At 47.6% G+C, this 15279-nt stretch overlaps 2 protein-coding genes across 5 annotated transcripts in view; one reads left to right on the plus strand and one right to left on the minus strand.

The window, feature by feature from the left end:
• The window catches only part of dytn (dystrotelin), a 12886-nt gene extending 4170 nt beyond the window's left edge, over positions 1–8716 (plus strand). The window contains exons 2-15 of the mRNA XM_050066309.1: positions 2385–2725; positions 2834–2908; positions 3494–3680; positions 3794–3879; positions 3980–4059; positions 4133–4204; positions 4279–4442; positions 4527–4638; positions 4747–4880; positions 4956–5085; positions 5173–5225; positions 5296–5437; positions 6933–7386; positions 8595–8716. Of these exons, the coding sequence (XP_049922266.1) occupies positions 2650–2725; positions 2834–2908; positions 3494–3680; positions 3794–3879; positions 3980–4059; positions 4133–4204; positions 4279–4442; positions 4527–4638; positions 4747–4880; positions 4956–5085; positions 5173–5225; positions 5296–5437; positions 6933–7386; positions 8595–8689 (1860 nt within the window). The 5' untranslated portion in view covers positions 2385–2649 and the 3' untranslated portion in view covers positions 8690–8716. The remainder of the gene's footprint in view (positions 1–2384; positions 2726–2833; positions 2909–3493; positions 3681–3793; positions 3880–3979; positions 4060–4132; positions 4205–4278; positions 4443–4526; positions 4639–4746; positions 4881–4955; positions 5086–5172; positions 5226–5295; positions 5438–6932; positions 7387–8594) is intronic.
• Positions 8717–8721: 5 nt separating this feature from the next.
• zdbf2 (zinc finger, DBF-type containing 2) lies at positions 8722–14965 on the minus strand. 4 transcript variants are annotated; one of them, XM_050066292.1, is made up of 11 exons: positions 14801–14965; positions 14053–14152; positions 13939–13979; positions 13802–13832; positions 13587–13683; positions 13344–13501; positions 11403–12564; positions 11184–11309; positions 10402–10730; positions 10152–10308; positions 8722–10068 (listed from the first exon to the last, which is right to left on the minus strand). In XM_050066292.1, exons 3-11 carry the CDS (start codon positions 13958–13960, stop codon positions 9187–9189), a joined length of 2964 nt encoding a protein of 987 aa, XP_049922249.1. In that variant the 5' UTR covers positions 13961–13979; positions 14053–14152; positions 14801–14965; the 3' UTR covers positions 8722–9186. The 4 variants fall into 4 exon arrangements, with proteins under 4 accessions (XP_049922249.1, XP_049922248.1, XP_049922251.1 ...); XM_050066291.1 differs by having other exon boundaries at positions 14053–14165; XM_050066294.1 differs by having other exon boundaries at positions 14450–14965.
• Between the last annotated feature and the right edge of the window lie 314 nt (positions 14966–15279).

Below are 15279 nucleotides of genomic sequence, written 5' to 3' on the forward strand. Positions count from 1 at the left end.
TTGATGTATTATAGAAAAGTGATTTATCTTTTTATAAATGACAAAAGGCACATCTGCCTCATTTTCACTGTGGTATCCTGATACTACTCAGAACCATGATACTTTCACTGGTATCGTACAGTGGGTCCCAATTTTGGTACCGTGACAACACTAATCTGGAGGGTTCATCTGCAAAAACTAATGAACAACTAAACAACGGTATTCGGTATTCGGTACTCGGTATTCGGCCAAGCTTTTAATATTATTCGGCTTCGGCTTCGGCCACAAATTTTCATTTCAGTGCATCCCTATTGTCCCTCAAACCCTGCCCTCGCACTCAAATAGCCTCTGCTTGCGCTTGGATCTACTCTGTTTCTGCTCGCACTCAGATACCATGTTGTCGCTTGAATTTTTTTGTGTAACAACCCTGTCAGAATCCCCCAACCAATAGAACACCAGGTTTATGGTTGACCAATGAAATGATCCCTGCCTCCTTGCGGGCGCGCTCGCTTTAGTTTTAGAGTGTCCCGTCCGGGCGGGTACTCTTTAACCGGGTTCATCCACTCCCGCCCTCCAGGGCTTTATTAAATCCATATTTGTCATCACTTTACGTGTGTGTGTATTCATGCTGTGGTTGTTTTGTGTCTCTTGGTCGTCATCTGTGGTCTTGTTTACTTTGGTGGTTGTTCGCATCACGTTGTAGTTGCCTTCTGTCTCTGCGTTTTTTTGTTTTCTTTTGTAGTTGTTTCTCGTTCTTTGTGGTTGTTTTGAGTCTTGTTGCAGTCGTGTGCGTCCTCTAGTGTCTCTGTGTATCTGAGTCTGGAACCTTTCGCTCTGTAGCTTTGACTGAATGTCTGAACTCTTCCTGGATGGGCTGTGATGAGACGTGCGTCGATATTCGTGTTCCCCTCAGACTGACCTTCAGTAACTGCACTGACTTTATATTCAGCGCCACCATCAGGTCGACATGCTAACGTGTCCAACGCTGTGGTGTACGACCTGCAGGCCTGATGACACTCAGTGTTTACTGAGAGTGGGAGCGTGGCCTCACCTCGCTGATGATGCGATGATGTGATGATGGTGGTGGATGAGAGGCGCTGTGTTGGAGCATTTATCTCAGTGCAGCAGAATAAAGCGTTAGTGTTTTGTCCTGGAACGACCCAGAGACAAAGAGCGCTCACACACAAACAATCGGCCTCAGTCTGCAGAGAAACAAAGAGCAGAGGAGACACAAGACACAGACGGCAGCTCCAAACACAGCGGCTGCATTCAAACGCCGTCATCACACCACGCTCATTAACTATTCATTTCAAGTCGCCGCTCACTCCACTTCCTTCACACACCATCTTCATCTCACACACAGAAAATACATGAAACCAAATCATCATGGATTCAATATGGAAACAAACATCAGCTGTCTGAGGTCACAGAGGTCAAAGGTCACTCACTTAATAATGACATATATTTAAACTTTAACATGCTTCAACATGAATATTTAAATATTCTTATTTAAGCTGTTTCCATGATGTCCTATTTTTCTTTAACCAGTGAAATCATCATCATCATCATCAGACCACCCACATTAAATATTCATTCATATCAGACCTTGAGTCCACGTCTTTTTCTTCAACCAGTGAAATGTAAAATTTCAAAGCTGGTTTACTTCATACAGTGAAGTCATTTAGTGACTGCCAACATTTATCTTTATTTTGTGTCTGTGGTTGTTTTGTGTCTCTTTGTGGTTGTTTTCTGTCTCTTTGAGGTTGTTTTGTGTCTCTGTGGTTGTTTTGTGTCTCTTTGTGGTTGTTTTGTGTCTCTTTGTGGTTGTTTTGTGTCTCGTCAAGGTTGTTTTCTGTCTCGTCAAGGTTGTTTTCTGTCTCTTTGAGGTTGTTTTGTGTCTCTTTGAGGTTGTTTTCTGTCTCGTCAAGGTTGTTTTCTGTCTCTTTGAGGTTGTTTTCTGTCTCTTTGAGGTTGTTTTGTGTATATTTGCGTAAACGTATAGGTTTAAACAACATAAATACTGGAACACAAAACAAAATAATGTGTTAAATATGTTTTGTAGAATAAACATGGAAACAAACAACATCAGCTGTGTGTGAATATTTAATACTAATAACATTTTCAGGGCTCAAAATATGATTCGTCTAAACTGTTTCCCTGAGGTCGTCTTTTTGTTCCCAGTGAAATGTTTATCTAAATATTTCTTCAGCTTGCTGACGTCATGCAGTGAAGTAGTGACTCTACTTATCTTTATTTGATCACTGTGATCTTTATTAATGTCTCTTGCTAACAGCCTCCACAGGTTGGAAATATTATTATTATTGTTGTTATTATTGAAAGCTCCACACTGTCTCTTCGTTTCTTTAATAACTGGATGTTTAATTTTAATTTCACGACATTTAAAGTGAGGGCAGAGGTGATCAAGCTGCTCTCAGAGGAAAGCCGAGTTCAGCCGGTGATGTCGGAGCTGTGCCGGCAGCTGATTGGTCCACAGACAGCAGGTGAGCGGTGCTGACAGGTGAGAAGCCTGAAGCCTTCGTTCATAATTCAGCAGCTTGACTTTGTGTCTCTGACAGAGGAAACTCCGACAGGCTGAGGGTGAGTTCAAAGTCTCACAACAACAACACAAACACACAATTATTTATTTGTTTATTGATTGATTATTGATTAATGATGATGTCATTATTTGTCCTGGCGTTATCTTGTGATTTCAGATTGAAACTCGTCATGGATCTGGACAGCATCGGTAAACTCTTCTTCTCCTGTGTTTGTCTTTCTGTATCTGTCTGACATCCTGTTGTTGTTTTTGTTGTTGGTCTGTTGTTTATGTTTTATTGATGTTTGTTTGTTTCAGAGGGACTGAATGAAATCCGCCCGTCCATCTACAGAGTGGCCATGAAGCTCCTGTCTCTGCAGAGACTCTGTCACCGTCAGTTATTTGTGGTGTTATTCTACACAAACTACTTTGTTTACCTGTTTGTTTACGTGTTTCCAGTGGATATGGTGCCTGTTTGACACATCATGTGTTTGTTTGTTTATTTAATGTGTTTGTGTGTTTATATTTGTTCATTGTTTCGTCTGTGTTTTTATGTTTATGCTTTTGTTTATGTGTTTATTTGTTGATGTTGTTTCTTTGTGTTTATGTGTGTGTGTTTATGGTGTTTGTGTTTATTTATGTGTTTATTTGTGTGTTTGTTGATATATGTGTTTATTAATTTGTTGAAGTGTCTTTGTGTTTGTTTTTTACATTTGTTTATGTTTTTATTTGTCAATGTTGTTTGTATGTATATGTTTGTTTACTTGTTTGTTCAAGTTTCTGTGTTTGTTTATATGGTTATTTGTTGTTTAGGTGTTTATTTATGGGTTTGTTAATGTTTGTTTACGTGTTATTTGTGTTTATGTTGCTTGTTTGTGTTTGTTTTTTTGTTTATGGTTTGTTTATTTCTTGTTCTTGTTTCTTTGTGTTTCTTTATATTTGATTGTGTGTTTATTGTTTATGTTAATATGTTTCCAGTGGACGTGGTGACCGTTCGACACATCACGGCAGCCCTCCACTCACAGCAGGAAGTGGAGCTGAACCGGCAGGAAGTGACCCAGACTCTGGACAGGATGTTCCACAGTGTGTCACAGGACGTTCCGGGTCATGTGACGGTGGCGGCTCCAGAGGAGACGTGCAGTCTGATGTTCAGACTCAACGACCGGTCAGAGTTTTACATGCACACCTAAACTTGTGTTTATGTTTATTATTTAATGTTATATGTTTATTTCTGTTTGTTTATATGTTTATAAGAGTAAACATGTGTTTGTGTTTCAGGACTAAGTCTGGTTTCATATCAGCGGTGTCTCTTCAAACATCTCTCATCGCTCTGTCAGCTGAAACTCTGTTGGGAAAATACAGAGGTGAGGCTGTCTCCTTCAAAATAAAACACACAGGTCATGGTCACTGTAGTTAGGAACAGTGTTTCCTTCAGAATAAGAGCGTGTGGTTGTGTATGTGCAGCTGTGGTCCGTGTTGCCGGGGACGGTTCAGGATCCGTCAGCAGGTCTGGAGTCAGGTCTGTGCTGCAGGACCTCAGCCAGGTAAACACTGTACACACTACATTTCCCAGCATGCCCCTCTCCTCCTCTGTCTCACTAACACCTGTGTGGTCAGGTCCCTGCGGCGGTGCAGGAGGAGGGAGTGTTTGGTGAAGTGGAGGCGGCAGTGAGGTCGTGTTTTAACGGGGTGAGTACACAGATTGGCTGCAGGTGATGGGTGGACGTCGTGGCGACACACTGACCACCTGCGCATGCTTACAGGTGCTGACCCCAAAGGCCAGTGAAGAACACGTGTTGGCGTGGCTGCAGAGTGAGCCATGCCTGTTGCTATGGTTACCCACTCTGTATCGCCTGTCCATCAGTCAGAGCGTCAGTCACACTGTCCGCTGCCACACCTGCAAGACCCTGCCCATCACGGGACTCAGGTGAGCCGACAGCGTCCAATCAGAACGTCACAAACTAATTCCGTTTAACCAGTGATGTCACATATCAGGTGTGTGTGTGTTCAGGTATCGCTGCATGAAGTGTGTGAACGTCCACCTGTGTCAGAGCTGCTTCCTGACGGACAGACAAACGAGGAAACACAAGACTTACCACCCAGTGCTTGAGTTCTGCACACAGGTAAGAACACACAGGTGACATCATACAGATGACATCACACAGGTGACATCACACGGGCACAGAGAGGTTCTCCGAGATCTAGTCGTTAATCTTGAGTTTGTCCGTCAGCCCACCTGGAAGGAGTCTCTTTCCTCGTTAGTGCACAGCGCTCGACACGCCCTGTTGCCACGGCAATACACTCAGAGAGAGGTCGACAGAAGGAGGGTCCTGATGTGGGCGGAGCCAGGGCAGACTCAGGACAGGTGAGGCAGGTGGGGGTCAGACATCAACACCTGATAAAGATTGTTTTTAAGTAATTAGATTTTTTTCTTTCTCAGTGCTCCGCCCCCCTCTGATGCCTCAACACGACTGGCTGCCTCAGCCATCAGTCACGGTCAGGTGCGACCTCCTACCTGCTCGTTTTCATCCAAAGCTCTGCAGACTGACGAGGAGACGCCGACTCAGGAGGTGACTACCTCAGTGTGGGCTGATGTTAGACTGTTGGTTTTATAATGATAATAATAACGTGTTGTTGATGTTGTTGTTGACGACCAGCTGAAGCCGTCTGCTCTGCTCACTGAGGTCAGAAACCTGCAGAGAGACAAATGGTAAGACACCAGTATGAAACCATCTCAGACTGGTCTGCAGTCACTTCATCTTCTTCTTCTTCTTCTTCAGGCTGATGGAGCAGCAGCTGCAGGCGTGGAGGCTCACCGTCCAATCAGAGCAGAGCATCCTGGAGGACAGGTGCTCCGAGATGGAGGTTACCATGGAAACACTGAGAGAACATAACCTCCGTCTGCAGAGCACGCTCAGACAGGTAAATACACACAGGTAACAGCATGGATCTGTTAGCCTGGAGGTAAAGGAGCTGTTAGCCTGGAGGTGAAGGAGCTGTGAGCCTGGAGGTGAAGGAGCTGTTAGCCTGGAGGTGAAGGAGCTGTTAGCCTGGAGGTGAAGGAGCTGTTAGCCTGGAGGTAAAGGAGCTGTGAGCCTGGAGGTAAAGGAGCTGTTAGCCTGGAGGTAAAGGAGCTGTTAGCCTGGAGGTAAAGGAGCTGTTAGCCTGGAGGTAAAGGAGCTGTTAGCCTGGAGGTAAAGGAGCTGTTAGCCTGGAGGTAAAGGAGCTGTTAGCCTGGAGGTAAAGGAGCTGTTAGCCTGGAGGTAAAGGAGTTGTTAGCCTGGAGGTAAAGGAGCTGTTAGCCTGGGGCTCCGCAGGGGACAGTACTGGTGCCATTCCTATTCACCCTGTACACGTCAGACTTTCAGCACTATTGTTGAGTCCTGCCATGTCCAGAAGTACTCAGATGACACTGTGATCATGGCGTGTATCCGGAGTGATGGGGAAGGCGAATACAGGGAGCTGGTGAGGACCTTCAGTCACTGGAGTGGCATGAACCACCTCGTGCTGAATACCTCCAAGACCAAGGAGATGGTCATAGACCTCCGTAGGTCAAAGTCCACTCCGTTCCTGCTGGTCAGCATCGAGGGAGTGCACATTGAGGTGGTGGGGTCATACAGGTACCTGGGCGTCCACCTTGACAACAGGCTGGACTGGTCGACCAACTCTGATGCCCTCTTCAAGAAAGGTCAGAGTCAGCTCCACTTCTTTTGCAGGCTGCGATCGTTTAACGTGTGCGGTGACATGCTGTATATGTTTACAAGTCAGTGGTGGAGAGTGCTCTGCTGTATGCTGTAGTCTGCTGGGGAGGAAGCCTGACGGACAGGAACAGGAAATGGCTGGATAAGCTCATCCGGAGAGCTGGCTCAGTGCTGAGCAGGAGCCTGGACTTGGTGGAAACTATGACCGAGAGATGCCTGAGGAGCAAGGTGCAATTCATACTTGACTGTGTTAACCATCCCCTGCACTGCATCTTGGCTGGACAAAAAAGCAGCCGCGGCCACCGTCTCCTGTCACTGCGGTGCAGGACTGAGGGGTTCAGGACGTCGTTTATCCCGGCAGCCATCAGACTGTTTAGCTGAGGGTTTACTGAGCAGGAGCAGAGTTAGCCCAACTTTTCAGGGTCATCTCCTGAAAATCAACAATATATGGGGCCGGTGGGAAACGGAGCTAATGGAGTCAGCGTAACATTTTTGTTGTCAGTCAGTGCACACATGCTTTTTCTTTATGTTGTAACAATGTTAGCTACAGTTCACGTATACCACAGGAAGTTAGCGAGCTAGCTAACTGAAAACAACATCTCCTCTGCTGGAAAAGGTACAACAATAAACTTCTCTTCAGTCTCGCCTGTTTCAGCTCCGCTCTGCTCATGGCAACATTTTAACACTGGTATTTCATGATGTTGGTCCTTCTTCAGGCTCTGAACAAGATGGAGGCCCAGGAACGCACGGACAACCCGCCACAGAGCCTTGACCAGGAGAACATGGAGAACACGGAGAGAGCAAACTTTACACCAACTTCTGACACAGAGATAAACACAGAAGAGGAAGACGAAGTGCTGCTGAAGACTGAAGACGAGTGGAGCGGAGAACTACAAACTCCATCCCCCACAATTCACCAGGACACACTTCTGTCACATGACACCAACTGTGAAGAAGAAGAGGAGGAGTCCGCAGGTGGCTGGTTTCTCTGTCATCCCCTAGTACAACAGGACAGAGCGGAGGAGGCAGAGCCACAGGAGGAGGACACCGGTCTGTCTGAAGAGGAAGGGGAGGCTTGTGGGATGTGTAGTCCAGAGGAGCTACTGAAGGAGACTGTAGAGAGACTGAAGACTGTGATGGAAACAGACAGATGGAGACAGAGACAGACAGGTGAGTCAGTGTTGAATTTAAATGATGATGTAATGTTCCCGTGTGTCTCTCCTCTCTTCGGCTCCGCTACAACGCTAACAGTGTGCAACACTAGCTAACTAAGAAATGGAGTCCGTTTACGTCCACAAACGACCACTTAAACACAGAATCCACACAGAGATGGACCTTCACTTAGCTCCCTGTAGCAACTCGAATTCAGCGGGAGCAGGACGAGAGTGCTGGGGCTCTGATCTCGGACCGAATCCCCACTGGATCAGCAAACGTTTTGTTGCTGCTGTAACACAGTCGTTAGACCCTGCTATGAATCCTGGGGTTGTGGCTTTATAAAACAGCGTAGGATCCACACTAAAAAAAAGGACAAAAACCAAAAATGGCATACGTCAAAAAATATTCAACACTTTCGACAATCAGGCTTCCACCTCACTATCTGCATCGCCAATTTACTGTCTCCAAAATATTCGTAATGGGTCAAAGTTTTTCCCATCAAGTCTGTTTTTATAGATAACAACTCTTGCGTGGGAAGTGGTGTACGCCTCTTTCGGGCCTTGTTTTATGTATACGCAATCTTTAAAAATGAGACTCCAGGAGCTGATCTGGCTGGTAAATTAGCTAGCTTGCCATTTTCACATTACTTTAAGTAGCAACTGACATCAGGTCACTGCAGCGCACCTCAGTTACAGCTAGCTGGCTAACCATAGCTTGCTTGATCGGTAACAATATTGCTACCAAAATACTATGTCTGTTGGCTAGCTTGCCAAATTACGTTTTCAGTTAACGTTAGGAAGCAACTACACTAGATCCATACGGTGTAGCTAAATAAGTTAGCTCGCTAACTCGGCTTGCTAATAATATTGCTAGCAAAATACTAACTTAGTGGATATGTTTTTCGACTAGCTTGTCAAATTACTTAATCAGTTAACGTTATAAAACGACCAACAGATCAATACAGTGTAGCTTAGTTACAACTAGCTGGCTAACTTAGCTTGCTCACTAACAATATGGCTAGCATAATACTATGAGTGGATATGTCCGTTGGCTAGCATATCAAATTACTTTATCACCTAATGTTACGATGTAACCAACACCAGATCAATATAGCATAGCTAGCTTAAAGCTAGCTTGCAAACTAAAAAAGCTGATTTACTGATTTCTTTGTTTAAATAATTTATGTTCATGTTGATTCATGTTTTTAAATTCCCCGTCTTCAGGTGAGAGCAAGAGGGAGGAGCTTCTGGAGGCTGCAGACCAGGTGGGAGACTCGATACACCACCTGGTGGACGCTGTCAGAACTGACACACACTGACAACTTTGTGTTCAGGTTACAAAAAGCTGTTTATTGTTGATATATAAATAAAGACGAGTGTAAAGGTAGAAAAGATCAAAGGACAGCACCTTAAGAAAAGGTTTAGTGTCACAAACTGCCAACATTATCATAAAATAATTTCATCAAACTCTAGTTTCATTTTCTATTTGTGTGCACAGGTTTTTTGTATTTTTAAATAATTTCTACTTGTCTGTGATTTCATGAAAAAATAAAATAAAAAAATAAAACTTATGAATCAGGTTTTAAAAACAGGTTCATTTGTATTTTTCTGCACACAGATGTAAAATGATCTTTGATATTGATCAGATGATTTTATTCTAATATCGACATCAATAAACCTCCATATGAAGTCCAGCAGCCTCGTTTATAAACCCACAGTCACGTTTGTGAATCGTCTGACGTCCGACCTCTGAGTGACGAGTAAAGGCATCGTTCTGTAGTTTACAAACGAGGCTGATACCTGAACAGGTATCCTGCTACCTTCGTCCCCGCTCACAGCCCCTCCCCCTCCGGGTCCTCCCCCTCCGGGGTGAGGGGGGGTGAGGCGGGTCTGTGGAACTGGGGACTCCCCTGCTGGGTCCTGCCCGGCGCAGGCCTTCTCTCCTGGGCTGGGGGGGCGTGGCCTGAGCCTTGGTTCTTCTTTTGGAGGGTGGGGGGCGTGTCCTGTCCCTCTTCCCTCTCCTCCCCCGCTCTGACCTGCTTGGAGGTGGAGGGGGCGGGTCTTGAGAAATCCTGCCCCGCCTCCTGGCTGCATCCTGTTTGTCAGTTTGTGCTGAGTCCCTACTGAGCGTGCTCAGCAGGAAACTGGCGTGGCTGTAGGGTGAGTCTGATGACCTCTGACCTTTGACCCTGGAGGACCCCGCGGCCCCCTCCCCCAGTGGCCTGTCGGCGTTCAGATCCGGACTCAGACTCCTGAACAGCTGACGGACACAAGGCGGGGGTGGGCTGGAGGTGGAACCCCGTCGCCACAGGAAGCCTTTGGGCAGGTTTTTTAGGATGCGGTTGCTGCTGGGGTCGTAGAACCTCACAGGAAGTTGTTTGTATTTGACCTTTAACCCCTGCAGGTCCAGTGGACGCCTCTTCTTCCTGCAGCGTTTGGGGGTGGAGCCTGGTGAAGGTGTGTAGGTGGGGGCGGGGCCTGAGGGGGAGCAGAGCAGATAGACCAGAGAGGTGCGAGGCTGCAAAGGTGTGACGATGTTCGAGTACGACGGAGGGAGGCAGCGCCACACCTCAGGAGTCCTTTCTGCTGCTTCCTGATTGGCTACAGGGACACTGGTGGGCGGGGCCTCTGCGGCTGGTTGACGGATAGCAGGAACAACCAATTGGACTGTCTGAGTGCTGTGACTGACTTTGACCACCTGAAGAAACAAAGACAGGCGATGACAGATGATGATATCACAACAACAAAAACTGACTGAAAACTACTGTCCGCTGGTCTCACCTGACACCTGGACGCCACTCTGAAGGCCCGCCTCTTCCTCTTCCTCCTGACGTATGCTGAGTCATCATCATGGTCCAACAGAGGCAGGACATCAGTGTCTGGCTCCTCCTCCTTGGTCTCATCACAGCTCTTCTTGTTTTGGCTCCTCCTCCCATACCTGGCGGCGATGACATCAGCAGAAACACAAAAGTTTGGTCACTTTAAAAGTAACAACTCTACCAGTGACAGTACAGGTGAGTCTGTGTCACACCTGGCCAGAGACTCTGTGTCAAAGTAGCAGATGAATCTCCCCCGTCTGAACTGTCGCACCAGTTTGTCCACCTTCTCCTCATCCTCTTGTTCAATCTGGGTCCAGGTCTTCCCCCTGAAGGATTCTGGGATGTGTTGCGGGGCTGGCAGGACCTCCTCTATCGGTAGAGTCCAGATGCCCTGGTCCTGTCTGGCCCCACCCCTTGCTCGCCGATCGCTGTGAAGGGCGGACTCAAGCTGGTAGGAGTACACCTGGTCCTCCAGGTCCACCTGAACGTCCATCAGATGGCTCAGGTCCTGCTCCTCCACCTGGCTCAGTGTTTGTCCTCGCTGTGAAACCAAGAGAAAGGTAAAATTACCACCTTGCACACAGTGACCCTGCCACCAAAGTCTAATCAGCTCATTCTTGACTCCAAGTGGACATTTGTGCCAAATTAGAAGAAATTCCATGTTTATGAGTTCTGCGTTTATGATAATGGGACGGATGAGGTCACAGTGATCTTGACCTTTGAACCACCAAGTTCTAAACAGTTTATACTTGAGTCAATGTGGACGTTTATGCCAAATTTGAGGAAACTCCTTCAAGGCCTTCTTGAGAAAACGCATTTATGAAATCGATAGCAAGATCAGAGTGACCTTGACCTTTGATCACTAAAGTCTAATCCATTCAGCGCTGAGTCAAAGAGAAGGATGTTTGTGCCAAAACTGTTGCCAGTGTAGAGGCTTAATCTGTGACTGAGGTGTGTCACTAACTCCACCCTCCTCCAGCCAGAACACAGGTACCTGGGCAGGTGAGTCCCAGTTGTCACTCTGCATTTCCATGGAAGCAGGGAGGCTGAAGTGGAAGCTGTCTGTTTCCTCCTGCTGGCAGGGAGTGGAAATGACGCCATGGCAACATCTCTGGATCACCTGACGGTCAACAAAAACAGAAACGTACCATTAAGGTTGGGGGACCAGCTGAAGATAAAGGACTGACTGTGACAGACTGACGGACTGACGGACCTCCTCGATGGTCTGATCCACAGAGTCGCTGTGGTCCGAGGAGAACGCCTCCTCTTTTAGAGCCTCTCTCCTCTCCTTCTGCCAGCTCAGCCAGGGTCTCAGCTGTGAGGGGGGTCGCAGTCCAGGGTCTGGACCCTGACCAGGGCCTGGACTGGGGACAGAATCTGGGCAGGGCCTCAGCTGTGTGGCGCGCCGGGGACCAGGACCAGCACCTTGACTAGGGCTGGGTTCTAGGCAGGGCCTCAACTGTGTGGGGAGCCGGGGGCCAGGATGTGGACTGGGACCAGGGCCTAGACCAGGGCCTGCACTTGGGCCAGAATCTGAGCAGGGCCTCAGCTGTTTGTGGAGCCAGGGACCGGGACCAGGACCTGGACTAGGGCCGGGTCCTGGGCATGGAATCAGCTGTGTGTGGGGCCAGGGACCAGGACTTGGGCCAGGGCCTGGACCGGGAACAGGGCTTGGGTAAGGACTGGGGCCCAGACTGGGACCAGGTTGTGGGCTGGGCCTCAGCTGTGTGGGGGGCTGGGGACTGAGACTGGGACCTGGACTGGAGTCTAGACAAGGACTGGGTTCTGGGCAGGGCCTCACCTGTGTGTGAGCCCGGGGACCAGGACTTGGGCCGGTGTCTGGACCAGGGTTTGGACTGGGACCTGGGCTTGTGTCTGGACTTGAGCCTAGGCAGGGGCTGGGTTCTGGGCAGGGCCTTAGCTGTGAGGGGGGTAGGTGACCGGGGCTTGGGCTGGGGCCTGGACCGGGGCCAGGGTCTGGGCAGGGCCTCAGCTCTGTGGGAGGTCGCTGACCACAACCTGGACCTCGGTGGGACGGTAAGGAGGTGGAGGAGTCGCTGGTTTTCCTTCTGTCCGTCTTCCTGTGAGCCTTCCTGTGGACAGAGGGCAGGGCCTGAGACTGTGGGGGCGGGGTCTGTAGGTGTGATGACTGTGTGTACCCTGTGGGAGCTGCTCCTCCTTCTTCCTGCTCTCTGATTGGTGCAGACAGCCTGTCTTCCTTCTGACTGGCCTGCTGGCAGGAGGCGTCGTCAGAGCTGGGCAGCTGCTCACGGGTGCCCTTCGATCGGCTGTCATCGTCAGAGAAACAGAGATCATCAAGCTCCTCCCTCGGCAACAGAGGGGCGGAGACTGACGGGAGGTCAGCGTGAGACGGCCTGATGGAGACACAAACATGAACAAATCAAACATACACAGAGACAGGTGTGTTTGTTTCAGTCACCTGGGGTCGTTGTAGCGATGCAGGTGTGTTTGTTTCAGTCACCTGGGGTCGTTGCAGTAATGCAGGTGTGTTTGTTTCAGTCACCTGGGGTCGTTGCAGTAATGCAGGTGTGTTTGTTTCAGTCACCTAGGGTCGTTGTAGCGATGCAGGTGTGTTTGTTTCAGTCACCTGGGGTCGTTTCAGCGATGCAGGTGTGTTTGTTTCAGTCACCTGGGGTCATTGTAGCAATGCAGGTGTGTTTGTTTCAGTCACCTGGGGTCGTTTCAGCGATGCAGGTGTGTTTGTTTCAGTCACCTGGGGTCATTGTAGCAATGCAGGTGTGTTTGTTTCAGTCACCTGGGGTCGTTTCAGCGATGCAGGTGTGTTTGTTTCAGTCACCTGGGGTCATTGTAGCAATGCAGGTGTGTTTGTTTCAGTCACCTGGGGTCGTTTCAGCGATGCAGGTGTGTTTGTTTCAGTCACCTGGGGTCATTGTAGCAATGCAGGTGTGTTTGTTTCAGTCACCTGGGGTCGTTTCAGCGATGCAGGTGTGTTTGTTTCAGTCACCTGGGGTCATTGTAGCAATGCAGGTGTGTTTGTTTCAGTCACCTGGGGTCGTTTCAGCGATGCAGGTGTGTTTGTTTCAGTCACCTGGGGTCATTGTAGCAATGCAGGTGTGTTTGTTTCAGTCACCTGGGGTCGTTTCAGCGATGCAGGTGTGTTTGTTTTAGTCACCTGGGGTCATTGTAGCGGTGCGGATGGTGCTGCAGGACGTCCTGCAGGAAGCGCTCCAGCAGGGTTAGTTTGGTTCTGCTGCTGCTGGCGGAGGAGACGGTACTTGAGCCTCGGGAGGACGCCCGGACAGAATCCAGGTGTCTGAGACTGGACAGGTGCTGAGAGAGGAGACGTATGACATTGTTAACAAGTCTTAACTTCCGAGTGGACAGCTCAGGTCACACGACTGCAGCTCAGGTGTACCTGTTCCAGGTTGCTGTAGAGGACTCTGCAGTATCCACAGTAACCCTGTCTGCTGGGCTGACACCTGGACGGACCCGGCTGAGACTCCGCCCACATCCTGTCAGACAGAGGGAGGAGGAAAATATCCGTCAATCATGCATTCATTCAGACTGAGAGAAAACTGAACAGAGTTTGGTGAGGGGATGAATCTGGACTTCCCATACAGGTGGACTCACCTGCTGGTAGACTCCGCCTTTCTCTGGTCACCTGACAGACACACACACACACACACACACACACACACACACAGCACAGTGAGTGTAGTTAATGAAGTATAAAACATTAAACCATCAGAGTGTGTGTTTGTTTTTACCTTCATCTGAAGGGTGTGACATCCTGCTGCTGACTGGAGATCTGAAACACATTTACTATCTTTAATTATTTATAACTTCAATATTTAACATTAATTATGTTAATGATGTCTCACCTGGAGGCAGTGCAGTCAGTGAGTTATCCATCCAATCAGAGCGCTCCATGCTGTAACCAACGGTAACCAGGTGAGAGTTTCAGGTGGAGACTCCATGAGCCTGGAGACAGGTGCTGTTTTGTTCATTCACAACATTGAAGTTACTTATCATTTATAACATTTGTAAAATTAATTAAACAGCTTTGATTTTTTTTAACTAACTTTGTATTTAATTTTATTTTAAATTCTGTTTTTATAACTTATTTTTTAGAACTGTTTTCTGTATTTAGTTTTTATTTAAAATTTTATTGTAACTTTTTTCATTATTAACATTTTTAAATGTTTTATTATTATTTTATTTATTTATTTTAATGTAATTGTAACCGGACTGTAATGACAATAAAGATCATTCATTTACTTGTATCTGTGACGTGGTCCAATCAGAGCACAGCTTTCACCCCGCTCTGCCCGGCTGACGCTCCAACTCGCGCTCTGATTGGCTGACTGTGTGAAGCTAACTAGCCGCGGCGCTACCAGCTCGGTGTTTAAAGCCCGGTTCGTTAAACTTGGGTTTAACTCCGGATCGAACCGGGGCTCCCGGTAACCATGGTGACGCTGCCGGCGGTGACGTGTCTCCTCCGTTACGGCTGCTGTTAGCGTTAGCAGCCGGCTAGCTGTTAGCATGCTGAGAAAGCTGAGCTACGGAGAAGCTGATTGGCTAGTTCGGGCGACCGATGCCGAACAATCGATAATCGATAGGTTTGTTTACCTGTAGCTGTTTGTTGTTGTTCTGTTGTTTACTTTCGCGCAGACTGAAGTGTTCTTCCTCCGCGCGCTGCTCCACCGCTCTGTTTAGTTTCCGGTCTGATTCTTCTTCTGCTGTTGCTCGATCCCCGGAAGAGTCTGAGATACTTCAGCAGAACAGCGCCCAACGGCCACACCTGGAACTGCACCCTGCTTATTGGGTGCTATGATCGATCCATCCATTAGTTTAAACCACACTCTAATTATTGATTATAGATCAGTTTATCAATTACGTTATTGTCAGAATTAAGCCTAAAAGTTTTACCTTTTAATCCCTAGATTTATTTCTTTTCAATGCTAAACAAGTTAAAAATAGGGGAGAAAAATGAAAATTTCTTTTATTGCAGCTTTTCCAACATTTTATTTTTCAATTAAAAAAACCCAAAACAAATTAAAATAAAGTATTATCTAATTAAATGTGCTTTGTATACATTTCTAGAACAG

Source organism: Epinephelus moara, chromosome 16 (assembly GCF_006386435.1).
Source record: "Epinephelus moara isolate mb chromosome 16, YSFRI_EMoa_1.0, whole genome shotgun sequence".
In the NCBI taxonomy this organism is placed as follows: Eukaryota; Metazoa; Chordata; class Actinopteri; order Perciformes; family Serranidae; genus Epinephelus; species Epinephelus moara.

Coding starts and splice junctions, on each gene's coding strand:
- zdbf2 (XM_050066292.1), bottom strand. CDS start 13,960: ATGTCACACCCTTCAGATGAAG. Junction 13,833..13,938: donor GTCACACCCTTCAGATGAAG/GTAAAAACAAAC, acceptor TGTGTCTGTCAG/GTGACCAGAGAAAGGCGGAG. Junction 12,565..13,343: donor CACCGCTACAATGACCCCAG/GTGACTAAAACA, acceptor TGTCTCCATCAG/GCCGTCTCACGCTGACCTCC.